The sequence below is a fragment of the Bradysia coprophila genome, chromosome X, assembly GCF_014529535.1.
Source record: "Bradysia coprophila strain Holo2 chromosome X, BU_Bcop_v1, whole genome shotgun sequence".
Lineage (NCBI taxonomy): Eukaryota > Metazoa > Arthropoda > Insecta > Diptera > Sciaridae > Bradysia > Bradysia coprophila.
Genome location: NC_050737.1, coordinates 5761453 through 5782183, shown reverse-complemented (window position 1 = coordinate 5782183; position 20731 = coordinate 5761453). Strand labels below are relative to the sequence as shown.

General features: G+C 33.3%; 1 protein-coding gene across 16 annotated transcripts in view; it reads right to left on the bottom strand.

Annotated features, from left to right (window-relative positions):
* Positions 1-358: 358 nt before the first annotated feature.
* Positions 359-20731, bottom strand: part of LOC119085343 (putative thiamine transporter SLC35F3) — a 28782-nt gene continuing 8409 nt past the window's right edge. For 3 of the 16 annotated variants that reach the window (XM_037195726.1, XM_037195739.1, XM_037195732.1), the window contains exons 3-12: positions 19735-19960; positions 19105-19209; positions 18714-19050; positions 18202-18575; positions 17941-18130; positions 17778-17867; positions 17487-17616; positions 16862-16931; positions 13240-13269; positions 359-2979 (exon numbers count right to left, since the gene is read on the bottom strand). In XM_037195726.1, the coding sequence (XP_037051621.1) occupies positions 2758-2979; positions 13240-13269; positions 16862-16931; positions 17487-17616; positions 17778-17867; positions 17941-18130; positions 18202-18575; positions 18714-19050; positions 19105-19209; positions 19735-19935 (1749 nt within the window). In that variant the 5' untranslated portion in view covers positions 19936-19960 and the 3' untranslated portion in view covers positions 359-2757. Of the gene's footprint in view, positions 2980-4562; positions 4720-10935; positions 10956-13239; positions 13270-16861; positions 16932-17486; positions 17617-17777; positions 17868-17940; positions 18131-18201; positions 18576-18713; positions 19051-19104; positions 19210-19734; positions 19961-20731 lie in introns of those variants that run through there. The other 13 variants (XM_037195747.1, XR_005089293.1, XR_005089294.1 and 10 more) reach the window with 13 other exon arrangements.

Genomic DNA, 20731 nt, shown 5'->3' with positions numbered 1-20731 from the left:
GACAGTGAATTAGGGTAGTATCTGACGATATACACCATTAAGCTTCATACAAATTTTCACTAATTTTCGGAAGCTTCAGTCTAGTTTACTGCCAGCAGTGCGTTGGTAGAATTCAGCTATTGTAGAGTCTGCAGTCCAGACACACTATTTTGAAAATTACCATATCACTGCTTGTAGAATATATTCGGAGGCTAATGAAATTACAGTCAGTTCATTGTTTCTTTCGACTTGTTGTAACTCATTCCAACCATACAAAACAAACAATCTAAAGCAGAGGCTGTCAATCTAATGTTAGTGCTAGGGGAGTGTTATGGTATTACGTTTAAAAAAAATATATGAATTACTCGACGAATTTGGTTTTAAATTATTAATTTTATTGATTTAAATAGTTGTCCAAAGTGTTCACTTCGTTAAATTACATTAAATTAAATGAAATTAGATTGACATTTATTACATTGCTTACATCTAATTTAATTAATTAATTCCTAATTTATTCAAATTCGGTGTTCATTAAACAACAACAGTTTTTTCCTTTAAATATTTTTTTTATCAATTTAATATCACTTCTGAAATTGAGAATGGATTTTTATTGACTCAACACAAAATAGCTTTTTTTCCTCCTAAAGAGGCTGCACCCATCTCTTATGGACTGACAAACATTCAGTGTATGAATGTTTGAAAATTTTAACATTCTGCAAAGTTTATAGAAAATTCTCAAATAAAGACAAAAATAGTCTGTTTCCGGTAAAAGTGGTGCTATCAGTTCCAGGATTTCTGAATCAATGACCAAAGATAATGAGAACTATCCATAAAAGTTTTCAAGAAATAATACGCGCTTTGGCCAACCAGCAAACAAATAAGTAGGAAATATATGGACAATAAAGTGCTCCACAAAATTAACGCAACCACTAGCTGTGGGGACAACAAAGACATTCAATTTATGCAATCCATTTTCTTCGTGTTAACACGTTGACTGGTTTATTGTCTCCACAGTTTTAGGCTTGTTTCTGTGAAGTAATTACACTCTTATTCATTACCTCTAAATGCTTCGATCACCATTAGTGAATTTGAGTTCTTAATTTGATAGGACAATATTTCACTAAAATCTTTGCACTTTTCTCAGCCATTGATTTAGAAATGTTGCCACTTATTTCATTTTAAATCACATAAAACATCTTAAAAGTTTTGAGTTCTCCATTCAAATTGTCTTCGGACGTTATAACATCGCATTAAAAATCTGCTTTTTTACTAAATCGATCATTCATAAAAACCCTTTTCGTGTTTGGTTCAGATCATTCAGCGCTTTAAATGTTTAAAGGTTCTTCGTAGTCTCTTTCAAAATTGATTCGTTTTTCTATTATTCTGTCACTACCACACAATCTACGCTTTATTTTGTGTCACTACACAATTATAACAAAAAGTTTTGCAGCATTCGAACATTTGAAAAACATAAAATCTCTTCCGAGCCATAGCTTTTGATTAAGAGTGATCTAATCGAAATTTTCAAAATTAATTTGAGTAGCACAAAGTCTCTATGACAAGCTCCAAAGCACTGTCCAACGCACAGTGCGTTGCAAGCTCCAATGCACGTCACCGCTGATAAATTTTACGTCTTATCAGTTAAATTTAACTGGACAAACAACCTACCAAAGGCTGGTATAAATTTACCCGGATGAATTTAACTGTTGGCTGTTAAATTTATCAGCGCTGACGGGAATTATTTAGCTAATTAAGTTATCTCACCTTAAAGAAATTTTATCATCCATTGCACGTCGGGTCAAACATATTATTTTAGATTAAACTTTCCGATTTAACCCATTACAAACGACAATCATAAGACCAGTATGATATTATCGGGTCTATTACTTCCATCGATCAAATTATTTTTAATAGGTTGATTTCAAATCTCGTACCTCAATTAACAGACGAATAGCCGTATTTGACAGGTTAAGTTCGGTCTGTACTACTATTCCAATCTAAACCAAAAACAACTTTTCATATTTCAGCGCGTAAATATTCGTTTTGATTGCGCGAATGGGAAATGTCAATCGTCTCATTTCTTTATTGTCCAGCTTGGCTTCTTCTGGCTATTACTGACAACTTTCAAAACTGTTGGTTAAGCCAAAACAGCGTATCGTATTTTATGAGTCTGTCGCAGAGCTTTCGAAAGCTTTGAGCTCTTTTTGGATTTCATTGGAAAAGTGATAGATTTCTATGGAATACAAAAGAAACGCAGAGCTCTCGAAAGCTCTTCAAAGCCCGAAACACAAATTCGATTTTTTTTTTATTTTGGTTTAAAATGGCAGAATTCTAGTGGCTACAGTACAGAACAGTTAATAACGCCTCTAGAAAATGACAATACTTCCAAAGATTCGCAATTTGTTCGCATTGTCGAAATTACATTTCGTCAGACTCAATTAGTTAAAATTAAAAAAATACAAATTCGATTCAATTAATATTGCTTCATGTCTATAACTTAACAAATTCTGCGACATAATGTTTAATGCATCCGTGTAAATAAATTTTTGGTTGTGATATATTTTGAATTTTTACATAATTTTTGACTACAAGTTCCAACACGCGAACACCTATATTTAAATACAAATATTTTATGGTTTTTACTATTTTAAACTTTCGACTAAACTTTTTGTCTTATAATTTTTTCCTTCTTCTTTGCAATTTCAATTTCATTCGTTTTCGCTACAAAATTGTCTAACACAAAAAAAAACCGTCAACACAAATCGCTAATTTGATTAATCAATCAGTTGATACATAGGAATATTTTCGTGCAAATCGTGTATCCATGAAATTGGTTTCAGACATTGTTTTATTGATCGATTTGGTGGTTGGAAGTGTGTATTCAGTCATCTGACCCTGCCAGATGGAGAGCGAAGATGGGATCGAATGTAACCCGTCCGATAATCTATGACAGCGGGATGATGACCCCCAGATGTTCTGCTGTGGGGACCTCGACCCCATCTGAAAGTTGGCATGTTTGGAGAGAAAAAAAAAGTTTTTTTTTATCAAATTCAATTTGGAAATCTTTTTTTAAAAAGCAATTTTCTTAAAAATAATTTAACATAATTTCTGTTACATTTTAATATCAAAAACAATGCTGCAGGCAAGTGCGGAGCAGTAATCTCGGTTTCGGTTTGAAATGAAACTTAAATCCTCTCTGCGGTCTCATCAATGGAATGTACTTGTGTCCACGTTTGTAGTTTGTATGTTAGTTTATGGTCATGCATTTTAACTTTTCAAAAAAAGTTTTGTTGTAAGGTTAACGGACTCTTTTTTTTAAATAAATAATTGAGCTGGAATGGCCTGACTTTCGGCTGTGCTGCTGTGAGGTTTGTTTTTGGTGTGTAAAAATGGTAAACGATTTGATAATTGTTATGCAGACCAAAGTTTTCGATGGACCTACAACACAGCTCGACTGTTAGTTATATTGCCATTTGCATCTGGGCATAACGAAGCTCACGTTTTAAAAAGGTTCTGTTCGTATCAAAAGGTCAAATTAGTTTGCAAACATTTGCACACAAGTTAAAATGCTACAATATCTGTGTCTCAATAAATAAAGTAGCAAATTGGATTCACTAGACTATATGTTTCTAAGCAAGCATAACAATTATAAAACGATGTACCATCGTGTGAGATCTGATCGATTTGAGGAACACTCATCTGGTGGAAAGATTTTTAAAGTATTTGAACTGAGAAAATGTCGGAAAGTCGTTTTCAGGCCGATGGATCATCTGTTATTCAGCACTTTAAAAGTGTGTCACGCGCGTGACCGTTACAATTTTTTAAATAAAGAACATAAATCCAGGTCCTGCCTTTGCATTCCTTTTGCGTCAGATCTATACTTCAAATGATTGACCTCTTATTTCGAAGGAAATGATTAACTACTTTCCACCAGGCCGGCCCAATTTATCAATCATTTCCACTTGAATGTAGTAAGGGCTACGAAGGAATAATACAAAAGGAGTCTAAACTAACAATTCTATCTTCTACATTCTCATCAATTATCTAGGTTTTTGTGGTCATTAAATTGTACATGTTTGCAAATCAAGAGGTAGTGTTATAAAAATCTGAAATGATTAACACTTCTGCGTTCGGACACTAAGTCTAGGACACATTGAGATGTATACCTTCATTTGGCAGTTTTTTTCTTCAATATACATTAAGTCATTCATTGTCTTAGATATTTTCAATATTAATGGAATAGAAAGTATGTTTTTCGTTAGAGTATGAGTGAGAGAGAGAGACATACAGACAGAGATGTAGCGAGCGTTAGCGGAAAAATAGAAAAGCGATAGTAAAACATTGAAACATAAAACAGTAAATTGCTACGATGTTACTACTAAATAATAATTTTAAGAAATGAATACTTCCTAAGTCGACGAAATATGATTTTTTTTTTTTTTTTATTCATTAAACTTTAACTTTACATCTATTTACTATATCTAACATTCAGACTAGTTATATCACTAAATATTCTATAAACTAACAATGTGGGTTCGTGTAACTTTAAATTAAACGAAAAAAAGAAATACTTTTTGACTTACCGATTACCGAAATGAGTGTTATTTTTACATTTTACATTATGGATTGTTAAAAGGCTTTTTTATTTATTTTCTTTGTATAGTTCGCTTAGCTTTTTATCTGGAGGTGGGCGCAGCAGAGGATGCTACAATAATGTCTCTTCTACAAAATGCTGGTCTGCTATTCCATTCGCAATTTTAGGTTTATTGGTATTTTGGATTTATTTTTATGTTAGTTAAAAGTAGAGTATTTTTTTGGTTTGCCAATAATTGTGGGTAGAGTGCACACATAATCCGGGAGGAAAATGTTATCATCGTTAATTTATCGCAATTATTTTTTTGATAATTAAAAAAAAAATATTTTTTAACAACAAAAAAAATCTAATTTTACTTTTAAAAATAATTTTATAAAATTTACATGTGCTTTTGAAAGTGTGTTCAATTTACAAATGTTTTGATCAAGCGATTTGTTTTTGATTTTTTTTTTACTTTTAAATTTATTTTACAGAATATATGGGTTTACTAATTTTGTGTAAAAATATTTACAGTTTTTGTTTACATCTAAAAAATAAAAAATTCCTGCCAGCAGAAACAGAACATAAAATGGTGAGCGTTGAACAAAAACAATAATCAATTATTCCAATTGCATGTAAATAAATCATAGAATTCAATAATTTTAGCGCTTAAGCTTCAGCTTTTAAATTAAAAATATTCTTAGTTATGTTCGTTTGCTGTTATTACGCTTATATGGCAGATTCCAAGCAAGGGTTACCACGCGTACTCTTTCTAGAGTACATGTACTCTTTTTAGACATCGTTGTTACTTTTTACGTTTTGTAGCTAGCCCGCTGCAATTTTAGTAAAAGTGTACTATTTTTGAACTTTTCTTTCTGCTACAAAATCAACCATACAACGTCTAGTCTCAATGCCAGAGAGAGCATTACCAGTCAACATCGCAATTCTGTTTTTCAATACATTTAAAAATCCTGAAATTATCTCAAACCTGGTGGAGAGGCAGAAGTTGTTTCTTAGAACATTTGTTGCTACTATATCATATTATTTACTACTTTCAATTCAAGTTACAGTACAGCACCCTCTTATAACTGTTGTAATATGCACTTGATACAATTCTATCTAGTGATAGATAAGCAGTCTAGATGGATCACAAGGTCTTAGTGGCCTTAGTTAAGAGCAAAATGTTATTAGTCACTTTCCAATAAACAGCCGAAAGGCAAAGTCGTGTTTCATAGGAGGTCCGGGTATAAGTGCTACCCGTAATATCCTGCAGCCAATCCACTACTTCCAACAGGTTATGGTGCTCAGGATGTACTATTTGTCGCTAATAAATTTAGTGGACAAAGTATAATCGCTCGTGGTGGCTCAGGAAAAGGATTTCGAGGTAACGGCAGTAACAGTTACGTAAAGGCGCTGGATCGTGCAAAAGTATTCGTGGTAACGGCAGTATCAGTTACAAGAATGGTGGCGGTAAACTCCAGAATTATGGTGTAATTTTTCATGGAGGTAGTCACATCAGGATTCACTCTAATGGAAAAATGGTTTACACGGTCAAGTGGAAAGTCGGTAGACAACGAAATGGTTTTAATGGTCAAGTAGATAGTCGATAGAAAAAATGGTCAAAGGTCGAGATAATGCCAACAAAATTCCAATCAATCGATGTCATTGCTCAGTAACGGTCAAAGTTGAATTAGCTCAACCATCAAGTCATGGCGTGGATTCAACACAATTGGTCTCCTACAGTCAATCAAAATTCAATCGTTAAAATGCATACGGACTTTAAACATCAAGGCAATGGTTAAAAATCGTCTGTGGATGTTGGAATATGTACTTGATATAATTCTATCTAGTGATAGACAAGCAGTCTAAATGGATCACAAGGTTTTAGTGGCCTTAGTTAAGAGCAAAATGTTATTAGTCACTTTCCAATAAACAACCGAAAGGCAAAGTCGTGTTTCATTGGAGTTCCGTGTATAAGTGCTACTCGTTCCTGCAGCCAATCCACAACTTCCAACAATAACTTTTTTCAGCCAAGAATGATGTACTATTTTGCCATAACGAAATGTCCTCTTTCTCAATGTTTTATTCTGGGAACCTTATTATACGTCTAAATTTGAAACAATTAATAGTTATTTATGACATCGAGTGACGAGTGCGAAGTACTTTAGTATATCGTGAGCCTTATCAAGTACTTTGCACCGAGATTCATACAACGTTTTATACAACAGAGGGATCTAAACCTAGCAGTTTTCGAACATTATGATTGATCTCGTTAAAATTTGGTGAATCTACGGTGACTTACATTCTAAAATCAACCGATGTATGGATAGTATACATTTTTCAATTTTTCTGCAAGGAATTTTAGTTTTTCGATATTCTTGACATTTTACAGTGTCGTGTCGTGTCGTGTTGAAATATTCCAACCGGCAAGGTATGGGAATAGCCAAAGTTCACCGAGGGTTGCAAAAAAGTGACTTTTCTGAAAATGTACCACTTTCAAAAAAAATTTATTGCCATTCGAAAGAGCACATTAAGTTTGTCTAGAAACGCTATTAAAGTGCTGGATCGAGAACTTCATCGAGGAGGCATCACCCCTTGAAGAGGTGGAATTTTCGACTTTCAGCTTCTATTGCTCGACCAAATGACCGAGAGCAATAATTTTTACATGGATATTCTTACAATTTGTCCCTCTACCGATTCCAGTTTCAAACACTAGTCCAACATGTGCCGTTGGATAGTACACGCCTCCCCAAACTCAGCTATGAAAAGAACCGATATGGAAGTCGACATGTTTATTTAAAGTTCGTTCAGCCCCACCGTGTGTTAGTAACGGTGTTAACACTGTGAAATGTCAAAATTAACTGAAAACTAAATTTCTTCAATGGGCTGGTTTAAGAATGTAACTCACTGTATGTACAACTAGTAAAAAAAAGAAGAAAAATCTACAGTCTTTCCTCCAGCAAACAAACACACTTTGTATAAAAACAGCTACGCGCGATGTCTACAATGACGTCATCTTTGTGTTTCGCACATTGTGCGTATATAGCACGCATCAGTGGAAGTAGATACATTATGAACATTGTTTTTTAATTGTTAGTTTACTATAAGCAGCGACTGTATGTTCATTGTTCATAGACCAGTTCAGATGTAGCAAACAACTGCATATTCCAAATTTGTAACTCGAAAAATTGAAAAGGAATGTGCTGTTTCCTAAATTTGACACGAACCCCTTGCTAAAGAATCGTCTGAATTATTCTATAAAAGTGAACTTAAATTTAATGAGCTTTATCTGAGTCAGTTGAACTGGTCCCGAAATTATGGCTTTACTCGTCCAAATATACAACGTAGTGCGGAAAACGGTATAAACGAAAATTGATCATTTTATCAAGTATTGGGAAGTGTTAGAGGCTAGCGTTAATTTTTTTTAGGAAATATCATGTCGAAATCATTTTTTCAGGTTGATTTTATGAAATAATTTGTTTTACAGTCGAAGAAAAATAAGAAACTAGCAATACAATCCAATCAATGCTATTTATCCCACATGCATTACCAAAGTTACGATATTTACGTATGTATATGTATTATAACTCGTAAATCGCACGTGGATCAAAATAATATCGTTTGGATTGTATTCGTTGAAAACACCGAAATCTATTTTTCTTCGACTGTAGATAAATAAAATATCGGCGGCAACCATGTGTGATATTCATGAGTTTTCGACGAAAACGACACAAATAAATTAAGAATTCTTAACTAATTTGAAGGCATACAAATAATAGTTATTAGGCTCTAGATGTATAATTATGACACGATGCCGCAAAGCGTGCTCAAAATACACATTGTGAGCCTAATAAAGTACTTTGCATCGAGTTGCATACAACGTTTTATGCCACAGAGGCATCTAAAATGTGCAAATTTTGTATATTATGACGCTGAGTGGCATAAAATATATTTTATATCATAATAGTGAAGTAAAAAAATTTGTGTCAATATATCACAACTTCTTAGAACTAAGGAAGTAACAGATTTCGTTAAGATTATAAATACGTCGCTATGGGGGATAGAACTTTTGACAAGTATTTTTTGAGCGCCGTAAAATAAAATATTATTCCAAGCAGAAAATTGATTTTTATTGTAAATATCGAGCAATAAAGTTTTTGTTTCAAGCCGAACTAAACTTGTAACTTGTAACAGCTTAGATGTTTCTTGATAGTTTTTTTGGTCCCCCATAAAATATTTCGCGGCTGTACGTAAAATGAATTTGATCAATGACGGTTATAAAAAATCGGTGCATTTTAAAAGCATACCGTACAACCATTTTTTAATGACAATAATATTAAAAATTACTTGTTGAAACTTGTCAAAGCTATGAAATGAAAAAGCGTATCACATTATTTTCATGTTCATAAAACAGCTTTTTCAGAGATTCCCATATCTTTCTGCATCAAAATTCAAAGAAAGAACCAAATCGAAAAATTCATGGAGCTCGATATCGAGATATAATAAGTGGCATAAACATAAAATTGGAACCAAAGGCTCTGAAAATAGGTCAGAGTGTAATTTAACATTGAATGTCTCACGCTACAGGTTTAGTATTTGTTAGGGACGAGTAGGATGCCCATGCCCATTAGGGTGGATCGATTTAAAGATTTTGATTTTAATTCAAAAATCACATAGTGTTCCATGACGATCATTTTCTAGAAGACTTTTTTTTTGATTTTGCCATTAAGTCGAATTTGAAAAAATTCACATTTGTAAACGTTCGACCTTTCGAAGGAGAAATTTTGTTCCCAGCAAAAAGTTGCTCAAATTTGAAGTGAAATCTCAGACATCTCAGACATTATTAGTCAGCTCGGAGCCCTGAACAAGATTCCACAAAAATTTTTGATTTTCATCCGTACCATTGGTGACATTGGTGCATAGCCCATCGTGGTGGAAATTATGCACAAAATTTCGCTGTAGAAGGACATATTTCACTTATTCATACAACACATTGGCACTGTTGACATGACTTTCAGCATTTCAGAATTAACCAATTTAATAACAAAAAAATTTAATAAGTGCGTCTCAGGACCTGAGACTCTCAGGTGCATCTGAAACCTGCAAATTTTACCAAATATGAGGGAAAAACTTTGAGCTACTGTCGGCATCTACGTAGTTGGTATACAGAAAATTTTTTTGAGTCATTGGTAGAGGAAATTTTGCTCTACTGCTAAAACTATTTATTAGCTTCATCCCTCAAGTCATCCACGTCTCTATGACAGTTTGAAAATCACGTTTTTTCAACTTTAGCGGGTCTCTGCCGGCTTCACTTTGACTTAGGGTACCACATTTTTGTACAATTTGTATTAGAATTTCAGGCACTATCGATTGAAACCATAACCAGTTATCCACCACTCTCTCTGTAGACAGGATGGGCTATGCACCAATGTCACCGACGGTAAGGATTAAAATCAAAAATTTTTGTGGAACCTTGTTTAGGGCTCCGAGCTGACTTATAATATCCAAAAACATCAAAAGTGCATCGAAATGCTCAGTTAAAATTCATTCACCCGCACCGTGCGGGCGGTACCCTTAAAACATAAAATTAAAAAAAGTTCTTGTAGAAAATTGTCATGGAACACTTTATTGGATAAAAATCAAAATTTTTAAATCGATCCACCCTAAGCCCACGAAAGGAAGTTAGGTATAGTGAGCCTTTGTGGTAAGTAACCACTGGTTACTCATATAAAAGGACTTTGCTATTAAAAGCAAGAAATGTTAATTTTTGCCTCTCTTTGAATGTTAGAGATTAAAGATTAAAATTAAATTAGGGTGTTTCCTTTTTAAACGTTTATATTGCAACGATGTCATCGTTGAACATTCTTTAAGTAGAGTACATCTAAATGTGTGTAAGAAAATTAAAAACAAAACTTTATTGAGTGCATTCGAAAAAAAACTGAAATTGATTCAACACAATTTTCATTTCAGTTGAATAATTTTTAACTGTCTTGCCAATGTCTTTAAAAAAATGTGCGTTTCAGTTGAATGTAAATTTGCATGAAGCCAATGAATAATATTTTATAAAATAAATCTGTGCGCGTCATTCCATTTTATATTATATATTGCAAACTAAAGGTGTTTTGTTTGAAGAATTCATTATAAAAATGTTCGTTTTAAATCCATTGGATTGTGAAATGTTTTTTATAGAAAAGAAAATCGTTCCAAAAGCTGTTATTGAAAGCGATGGGTTTTTTTTTGAATAAATGTATAACCCTCTCAGCTAATCGAAAATAAGAAAAAAATGTGGAAACCAAAAAATATTGCACCCTATTCGGCTATGCTATTTAAATAAAAACAGAAATAATTGAGATGTTTTTGCTTAGTTTTTCATCAATTCTTACCTTTAAAGACTTGGTTGTGCCTATGGTGAGGCATATATTATAAAAATGTATTTTGTTTCATGAAATAATTTTTTTTTTGTTTCATTTCATAAAATTAAGTAGAATTTGAAAATAAGAAAATTAAAAAAAATTTATACAAAAAACGAAACTTAGAATTACAACACAAATGGATTACAATGACTTGATGATGAAAGTATAATAGAAGAATTGAGAAAATTCCTTATAACTTATAAGTCGACCAATAAATTTATGCTTTACATTGTCCGCTTCATAGAATAGGCCATAGAACTTAGTGACACATTTTTGGCCAAGACCCCGAGACATTCTTCAAATCTTTTTTTTATGGTCCATGATCGTCCATTTTTGTGCAAATGTATATAAATGTAAGTGATGTTGTCTTCCATATTTTTTTAAAAACTAAAATGAGGTATCATGGCCTCACGGTAAAAAGAAATCTTTAAATCTCGGCCAAAAATGTTCCACTAAGTTCAAACTACAAATTGTATTGCTTCTCTTACAAACTTCGATTATATCTGTTATTCCTTTCGTCAAAAGTATACGCTGATACGAACAATGAACGTCAACACAAGGTATGGTCGAATGTCAAACTTTGTATTGAGCGCAGGACATAGCGATTTCATATAAACAAACTCACCGCCATGTCCTGCGGTTTGTATGAACATACCATACCTGGTTTATACTTTCATTGGATACGAATTCTTTTACTTCACTAGTTTTAACTTTTATTTGTGTAAATGTGGCATATGACTAACCGTTCACTTTAAGGTAAATTAACGAAAATAAATCTACAACTTATGTGGTAAGGCCTACAACTTACTGTGCCTTTACCTACGTATATAGTGTATGACTTTATTTTAACTATGACCTGCAAAATCCAATTTATGAGTCGACTTATAAGCTTTAATGCATCTACGCAATCCTTCTAACAGAAATATTGCTATTTTGACCAATATTCATAAAGCGAGCGAAATAACTAGACCAATTTATTAACTGTTTACTAAATATTTCCCTGTTCTCGGAACAGGTTAAATTCAGGTCATGCAAAATTAACTCAGTCGTATGAGATTGACATACGCAATTTATAGGATTTAGTTTGATTTATAGGTCAACAGAATCAGCTTTCCGGTTGCTCACACCGGTGTTGCAGTAGTGAAAATATTGACGGTTTAATATCCAAAACTGTGCAACTCCACGTCAGATTGAACCTGAAGGTAAACTGTTTGGAGATTCAAGTAATTCACTATGCAGAACCAGTACGTCTAACGGAAACATTTTACCGAGTTTTTTCGCCCTTAGTAAAATGTCTGATTTTAGGTTGTAAGTAATGTGGTTGTAACCGATGAAAATAAAAAGGCCTTCTATGGTCCATTGGTGAAAAACGATGTGAAAAGTTCTTTTAACGTTTAAGTCCTGAAATATATTATAACAACGGGAATTCTGGGCTTACCATTAAGATTTTTCCTTTTACAAATATTTTGGAGCCCTTTTCCGTTATGTCACACAATTTCGACCAATATCGGGGAAATGTGAAGGTAATTATAAATTGTTAAAACAAGTAAATATTTTCAAATATTTAACACTTAATCGAAGCTCGACAGTTATCAACTCAAAATCTTACGAACAGAATAGAGAATTTGGCTCCAACGAGGTTACCGAATTTCTGGAGTTTCAGAATTTTTTGTTGGAAAAAGTGCACGACATGGTAATCTGATTACTCTCTAGATTTGCTTAAATTTACTTTAAAAATTTTGAAGTCAAAATCAGAATATTTGGTCTGAATACCTTCGACAATATAGTGCAATGGCTTCTTGTAGCTCTGAACCACATGACTTAAAACAAAATATGTCGGACTTTTTATACATTGACTTAGCATAAAGTAATTATAGAAGTCAAAATAGCATATTTTCGTATTGCCGATGATAAAGTATGAAATAGGATGAACAAAAGAAATTCGATAAAAATTGAAACAAGTAAACCAATATATTATTTCCAATTCAAATATTTGCAGATCTACGGATACTATTATGTTCAATATAGAAAAGTGAAACTTTTCAAATTCAATTTTTAGTTTCTATTTTTTCGTTTGTTTGTAATTGAAAATTTTCGTAATTAGAAGCAATTTTTATTCATAAAAATACATAGGTGATAGAAAGAAAACTTAGAAAAGCAACACATGAAAATCGAAGAAAAACAATTTTATTGTAAAAAATTTCAATATTTCAATATTCTCAAAACAAATGTTCAAAGTAAAAGAAATTATTTGAAAATTTTGTTTAAACTTACCTCGCAGAATGACCCAACAAGATGATATTTCTGTAAAGAAAATGCAATTGAAATGAAAATTGGGACTTCATTTTTACACTACGTAAAGGTTTTGAAGAGAAATAGCTGTTGTTAGTGTGGGTAACAACGTCCGAAAAGTTACAAAATTAGGCAAAGTTCTGGCACCCCTCCAGAAACATTTTTCTACAAAAAAATAAACATTTCTGGGAAGGGATGCCGATATAGGCGTTTTTCCATACAAATTCACGCCGTAAGTGTGCCTTAAATTTGAATTTTAAGTGAACGATTCGATGAAAAATGGAACCAAAAAATACATTTCACCGCTTCATTGTATAAAAATGACGCTACTTTAGAAAGACCTCCGCACTTTCCATTTTGAATTTCGACCGCACTTACAGCGTGAATTCGGTAACAATTGAGACGGTATCACCCGCACTATTTTAGTGCTACACCAAAAATCCCTTTATTTACCAGATTTTTATTGACTGGGTCATTTTGAGGCATAATAAAGGCATATAGAGATTGTGTCATGCAATTTAATTTTACCATCAAACATTTATATTTATATTGATCGTAGCCCACCACAGAACATTATACAGCTTAACAGAGAGACAGAGAGCAAGAGAGGGAGCATCGAAACACCAAAGCTAAATAAAATTGCTATTTTGTTTTTCCTTTTAAAATTTCGGAATTGTGCCAAATTAGCACAGACTGGCTCTGTTCGTCTGATTTATATTTTTTAATGTACATATATTTATAGGCGTTATGTTTTATGGATCCAATTAAATATGATTCGTAGATAAAAACCAGCTGGTAAAAACTGTGAGGAAATTCGTGTTAGGATTTTAATTTTTTCTTCTCAAATTCGAGTTCGAGGTCACACAAGCAGACGAAACCTTAGTTCCGTGTGATTCTCCCTGCATTCGCGTTCGATTAAATTTGAAAAGAAAGAGGAGACCAACGAATACGATGTGACATATGTTTTCCAAAACTTACCTTATCTTTCGTCGTGAGTTTAGAAAATAGAAATAGAATTTTCGTATTTACAAATAAAAATGAATTTCGTTACTTGGATTGACTCAAATGGAAAAGCCACTAGGGGAATTGAGTATCCGGGAATGAGGTTTGTGAAATAAATTTTTGAGTATTGGTTTCCGCTCGGATCTACTACAGTTGAACATAGTACTGAACACTTGTTGCCCATAAAATGTACAAGCGGAATTTGATAGAAAACCCTGAAATTATCCTATTTTTTCGAATGATTTTTGAAGCATAATACTTAGCATTGAAGGAGAGTATGTGCAATATAGTTTGTCAAGTATTTGTTACGTGAATCAAATTGTGGGATATGTTTCGTTAAATTTTTAAGAGATACTCAGCAAACGATCGATACACGTTTCTATAATGTAAATAATAATTCTTGATATATCGAATATACAAAAAAATAGTGCCTACGTACCCCATACCCCACATTTAATATTTCCGACCGTTTTCTACCAGTTCATAAATATCAACTCATAATACAAAAAAAATCGGTTTGCCTTCTAAACATTTAGGATATGTCAACCTCTTACTCCACTTCGAAATAGTTTTCGGTGTTAGTTTTTAGTAACTTTATTATCCAATGAATTGACGACCAAGAAAATTTAGAAACAGAATGTGGAACGAAAAAATTTACAGACATTTCATGCAGATATCTGTTTGATCGCTAAATATTTTCTGTAAATATTCAATGAAAGTCACGTGATTGAATCCGAAAATATTGTTGCAACTAAATACCAAACAATTTAGTCATGAATATTATAAAATAATTTCAATAAAAAAAAGAGAGAGAAAAGGATGAAGGTGGGAAAACAGTGTCTAAAGATTATAATAAATTTTCAATATTTTACATCAGAACAGGTATAAAAGGTGCCAACGTAACGGTTTTTTGATGTTACTTTTAACAAAAGCATCTTTTATTTAAAATCTATTTTAGTTAGTTGTAAGCTGTAATGATTTTCTAAAATTAAAAACCCCTAAAAAAACGAAAACTTAAAATTTGAAAAAAAACGACTAAAAAAACCACGAAATTTTATGGCGTATAGTTTTTACAGACAGCAGAATGAAGATTAGAGATAGATATGTTAGCGATACAGCGAGCTGATGGTTTAAAAAATCGATCTGATTGAAACTAATCATTTGGATGAACAAAAAAAAAAAGACTAAACCTTTCATGTTCCAAGTACTGCATAAAATCATCTTGTTGGCGTACATTTTTGTTCTTACAACTACAATTTCTCTAACACTGACGACTCCACAGAGTTACAAATTCTTCAGATGTAATTGTAATAACATGAGAATTCAATTCGTCAAAATAGTTTATTGAAGAGTTGGATTTAATGTTACGTATACGAGTTCTCTGTCTTAAAGTTATCGAAAATTATTTAAATTGTGCTTCACTAGAATTCCACTGCAATTGCCGCTGAAATGCCGCTTAAAATATTTACGAAAATAGCGAAGCGACAATGTCTGATTTGAACACTTTTTCTGTACTGTTCAACCGATCTATGTAGCTGCTGCAGATAGAAACTATCGAGTTCTTTTTGAAATCACCACAAGGCGAAAAATTGACACATTTGCTTTTTCCTGGATTGTATGTCGACAGGGCTTGGTTCCCAGATGCCAAAACTAGCCTAAGAATTTTTCTTTCCATCCTGGTTGGGTGTGATGACTCGTTGAAAGTAAAAAATTCGGAACGGAACGCTTCACATGGATAGGAAAAGGCTCATTGAAAAGTTTTAGTGGAGTTGCGGATGGGTGAGTATAGTTTTCATAAGATTTGACGACAATAGTTCAAAGAACACATTTCTTAGCCCAAAAATGTTAGAATCGATTTCACTTGGAGTTGAATTAGTTTTGATTTTGTGTAAAAGCCGGTACCCACTTCGGCGTGGATATGCGCGGATAAAATTTCTCAGACAGTAGGGTTCTTAATTTAATGTACTTACTGAGTACAAAAACAATAGAATCCGTGCCTGCTTGAAACTGAACTTATAAATTTCTATCGTCAGGATCATTCGCTTATTGTAGTTTTCCTCCGTTCGTTCAAATTAACTATACTCTCTTCCTGAGCCTAATCGACCGTACGTTTGGAACGCTAGTTTAAGATAACGAAGTAAATGTTTTCATCCAAATTTTAGTAATTAAAAAAGTTTCAACTAGATGGAGCTTTTAAAACCGATCGACTCTCCGAAAAGAAATTAGGATAGTGAGAGAGAGAGATAGAGAGAGGGTCCATTAGCAAATATATATTATGTTAAATATATCTGTTCATAATTCAGAATAATAAAAAAATGTTATCGACATTTAAAATTAGCGAAACAACTCAATTTTGTGATAAAAAATGAAATAAAATAAAAATTTGCAAAATAAGTCAATAAAAATTTACATAAAATGTACAACAATGAACAGAATGTTAAATGTAAAAATGAATTGGAAATAAAAAAAAATCTTTTTTCGGTATAAATTTCAAATGATTTTAAATTGATTTTGTATTTAATTTGTTTGTTTATTTTTATTCTCAATTGATTTTTTTCTGTGATTTTTTTTCTGTGGAGTTTTTTTTTTAAATAAATCCTACCGACTTATCGTAATCAATTTCGGCGAATTCGCAACAACATTGGTTTCGGAGGATTGCACGACCAGTTTTTCTGGAAAAATTTTGACAAAATCCCAATTTAAAATACAAAACTAATTGTTGAAATGGTTGAAATCATAATAGATAAAATGAAAATGATAATTGAACAGTTTCAACAAACACAAACAATTTGAATAATAATTAATTTGATTTTTTTACGTTGTAATATTATAATAGTAGAAGCTGGAAAAATGACAATTTCAATCAAGAAAAGTGTTGTGTAGATTTTCAAGTTTTTTTTTAAATTTATTTTCATATGAAAAATGTTAAACTCTGTCATTTTTTAACATCCAGAACGGGTCTGGTTCGGTTTGATTCAAACTCGAACCTAATTTTGACCCCAAACTTGAATTAGGATTTCAGGCTCAGTTCAGGTCGAGCCCGAAACTGAAAATTCAGGTTCAGCTCAAGATTCAGGTTTCGGTTTAACCTGAACTTAAACGGGTCAACGTGAACCCGTTCCGAATCTTATTTTAAGTTGTAATGTAATCGGTATAAAAATTATCGTCTCTCGTCAATTTACTTATTTCGTTTTGTTCAAAATGATTATTTTGCTGTTTACACTTACCGTATAAGTCTTGTTATGTAATCGGGCCAATTATTCGGAAACATGACTAGGAAAAATCCAATTGATATCAGTACTACACCAGCTAATTTCATACCAGCGAAATTCGCACCATAAAGCACCACATCCAAAGCTTTGTCATTTTTTTGTTTATTTTAATTTCAATTAATTTGGGTTTTTTATGTTATAATGTGAAGAAAAAAAAAAATGATTTCAAGGAAAAAATTGATTTCTAATAAATAAAGACGATCGAGAAAACTAAAAAAACGGATTTAGCAAAGTCATTGTACATACCAGCCGAAACGGGAACCGAAGTAATCAATCCTAATGTTACGAACAGATTGTATGTGACCGCAGCACTAAACTGAGTTAAAATATGAAAAACTGAAATGGAAAAGGAAATGGAAATCGAGTCTTAACACATTCTCTAACAAACGAAATGACCGTCAACATTTACCTAACATCAGTACACTGGCTATAAGTAAAATAATCCAAGATACACGTTCCCACGGCATACTCTCCGTTCCCGAAAAATACAATGCCAAACACACCGGCCATATAAGCGACGCATTTATAAATCCTAATATTGTGAATGTGAACGCTACCTGGCCAACAGGTGGTTCACGCATGACCTTTCTAAACATCACCTGGTAATGAAATCAAAGAAAACAAAATTAAAATTCATCGCACAACTGAGCTATATCAGCGTAAGCGTTACTTTGAAGACTGCGTAACCAGCAGCTGATAAAACAGCTAACACAACTCCGCCTAATGTAGGACTCCCTGTTATGCCGTCCATATAGGCAAGTAACGCAATTCCTGTATCACACATTATTACAGCTACAATCTGTTGGATAAAAAATTGGAATTGGTTGATCGTGGCCACAAGTATACGTTTGGTCGATTTACTTACTCGAACTCCAACGAACTGTTCGTGAAGTATCACCCATGATAAAAGATAAGCGCACGCAACATTCGTGGCAAATAGGGCCATCACGTCCGTGGCTAACAGGGCTCTTAACGATAATGCATATAAGTACGTAGTAAGTTGCCATAGAACACAAAATGTGATGCAACGATTAAAAAATCGACCTATGGAATGGTAGGCATTAGAAATTTTGTAGAACATTTGACGATCGTAAGTGTTCCTTAATCATATCAGACTAATTTCCGCCACCTTCCGCTTTGCACAGACATCGTTTACGAACAGTTCCTAAATATATTGTTTACCTGGTGTAAAGCCACGATCCCGTAAGCCGCGCAGAACATCACCCAGCATTTCACTCGGACTTTCGCACTTTTTCACCGCAATCCGACCCAGTAAATATATCGGAAAGAATAAAATAGCAAAATTCGTACAAAACCATGATGCAAAAAATGGTGCATTAAATTCACGTATCGTCGTCATCTTTGAAATGTAGAAAACTGATGAATTACTATCGATGTCATCGGATATAATAGTTTGATGTGTTACGCTACTTCGTCGAATGTATAAGAATTTGATGCAATGCGTTGCGCCCACCCATGAGGCCGTTACAAGTATGGTCACACATACGCCGAAATACATCTGAATGATTGGAACGATTTATTTTTGCATGATGCTCTTTCACAAATCACAAACCTTCTGAGCCAATTCTGAGCAACAGGAATCTTTGCATTTGTTGCTGGATCGAGAAGAATTCGGCAGCGTTGGAGCTGTGTCGGCTGTTGGCGTTGATGCATTGTTCTGAAAATTCGTTTGATTTGCTGAAAATTTGTTGACTCTGTTTTTGGGTCACAATTGAATTGAAATGTTTTATTAGTTCAGTCCACGGTTTCGATCACCGTAAAAGTAAATTAAAAAGGTCCGTAACTTCAAGCTGAATTGGTCGGATCTGTCAGGTTAACAATCTACTTGGTATCACTAGTAAAAATCTACTGCAGTGCCACTTTATAGATTAGGAAACTATAGAAAACGAAGAACACGTAACCTCGTAAGAGTACGAGTTTAATGAAATGGAAACTCCTCTTTAACTACCACCCACTTTTGTGCTTACGCTTTTTGAACACACTTCAAGCATGAGTGGTACTCTAAATAGAGTACTGAAATTTGACAGTGTGTCACACAAATGTACAACACTGTAAAAAAGAATTTCATACAAAACAGTACTCTACTTGGCAGCTGTCGACTATGATCACTTTTGCTTTAAGTGCGTTGTTTAAAGTATTTTAAGTAAAGTAAATAAACTCAACCTCGTATTGATGTACTCACCTGAATGCAAACAATACTCTCAACGGTATCTGGATGCCCGGACGCTATAGAATCTGAATGAATCAATTGGGGAGTGGTAGTGTTCGCAACATTCGTAAAGCCGCTAAAGGGACCATTCGGTGAATCGCCAGTGACAACAACGGATGGTGCCCGAACCCGTCGAGGATTGAATATGGCAGCTATTTCACCGTCTCTGGGCATTTTGTCAATGTTTGCACAAAATTATCTGAAAATGAAAAGTTATCGATGTCAAGCTTAGAGTTTGAAGAGTTCTACCGATACATGGTGATGGTTCACGAAGGTTTACGTTATGTTGGACATTTTTGATTTTTCTACTTAAAAATGAACATCAAATGGAAGAGGACATGCAGTTATAGTTGTAAGTACAAATCTTATCGATCCTAAAAATTCTAAAATGGAACTTAAAATACACAGCCAAATTAGCCACAGTGCAATACCGTAAAGCTGAAAGTTCTTGGTTTTTTTTAACCAGTTATGATCGTAAATCTTTCAACTGAATGTATGTTAAATTGTAATTCTTTCCGCAATATCGTAATCTGCAGTTAAATTTAAATATTTTATTGAGCATGATCATCTACCCGTGAATAACCAATTCACCTCAAATATGCATATATCTTATCGGCTAGTGAGAGGTAGAATTCACTTTACTTCCCGTTTCATTAACAGATGAATGTGTTTTACTTTTACTGATATAGTCTGTGTCTGCTTCGAAATCGTTTTCTGGTCTTATCGGGTAAAAGACTTTAAATTCTAACATACTAAAAAGCCAGCACAGCCATTCGGGTGAGGGTACGTAATCTACTGTTATTTTCCCAAAATAAAAACAGCATCCAATGGCGATACCATTTCACACTGAAGTCGAATTTATTTTAGAAAAAAAAGTATTTCAACCAACCAAGAAAAGAACATTTTACCACAAACTCGTTTTTTGCAGTTCAATTTTACAGCCTCTGTATTGAGTACGCGACTTGAATTA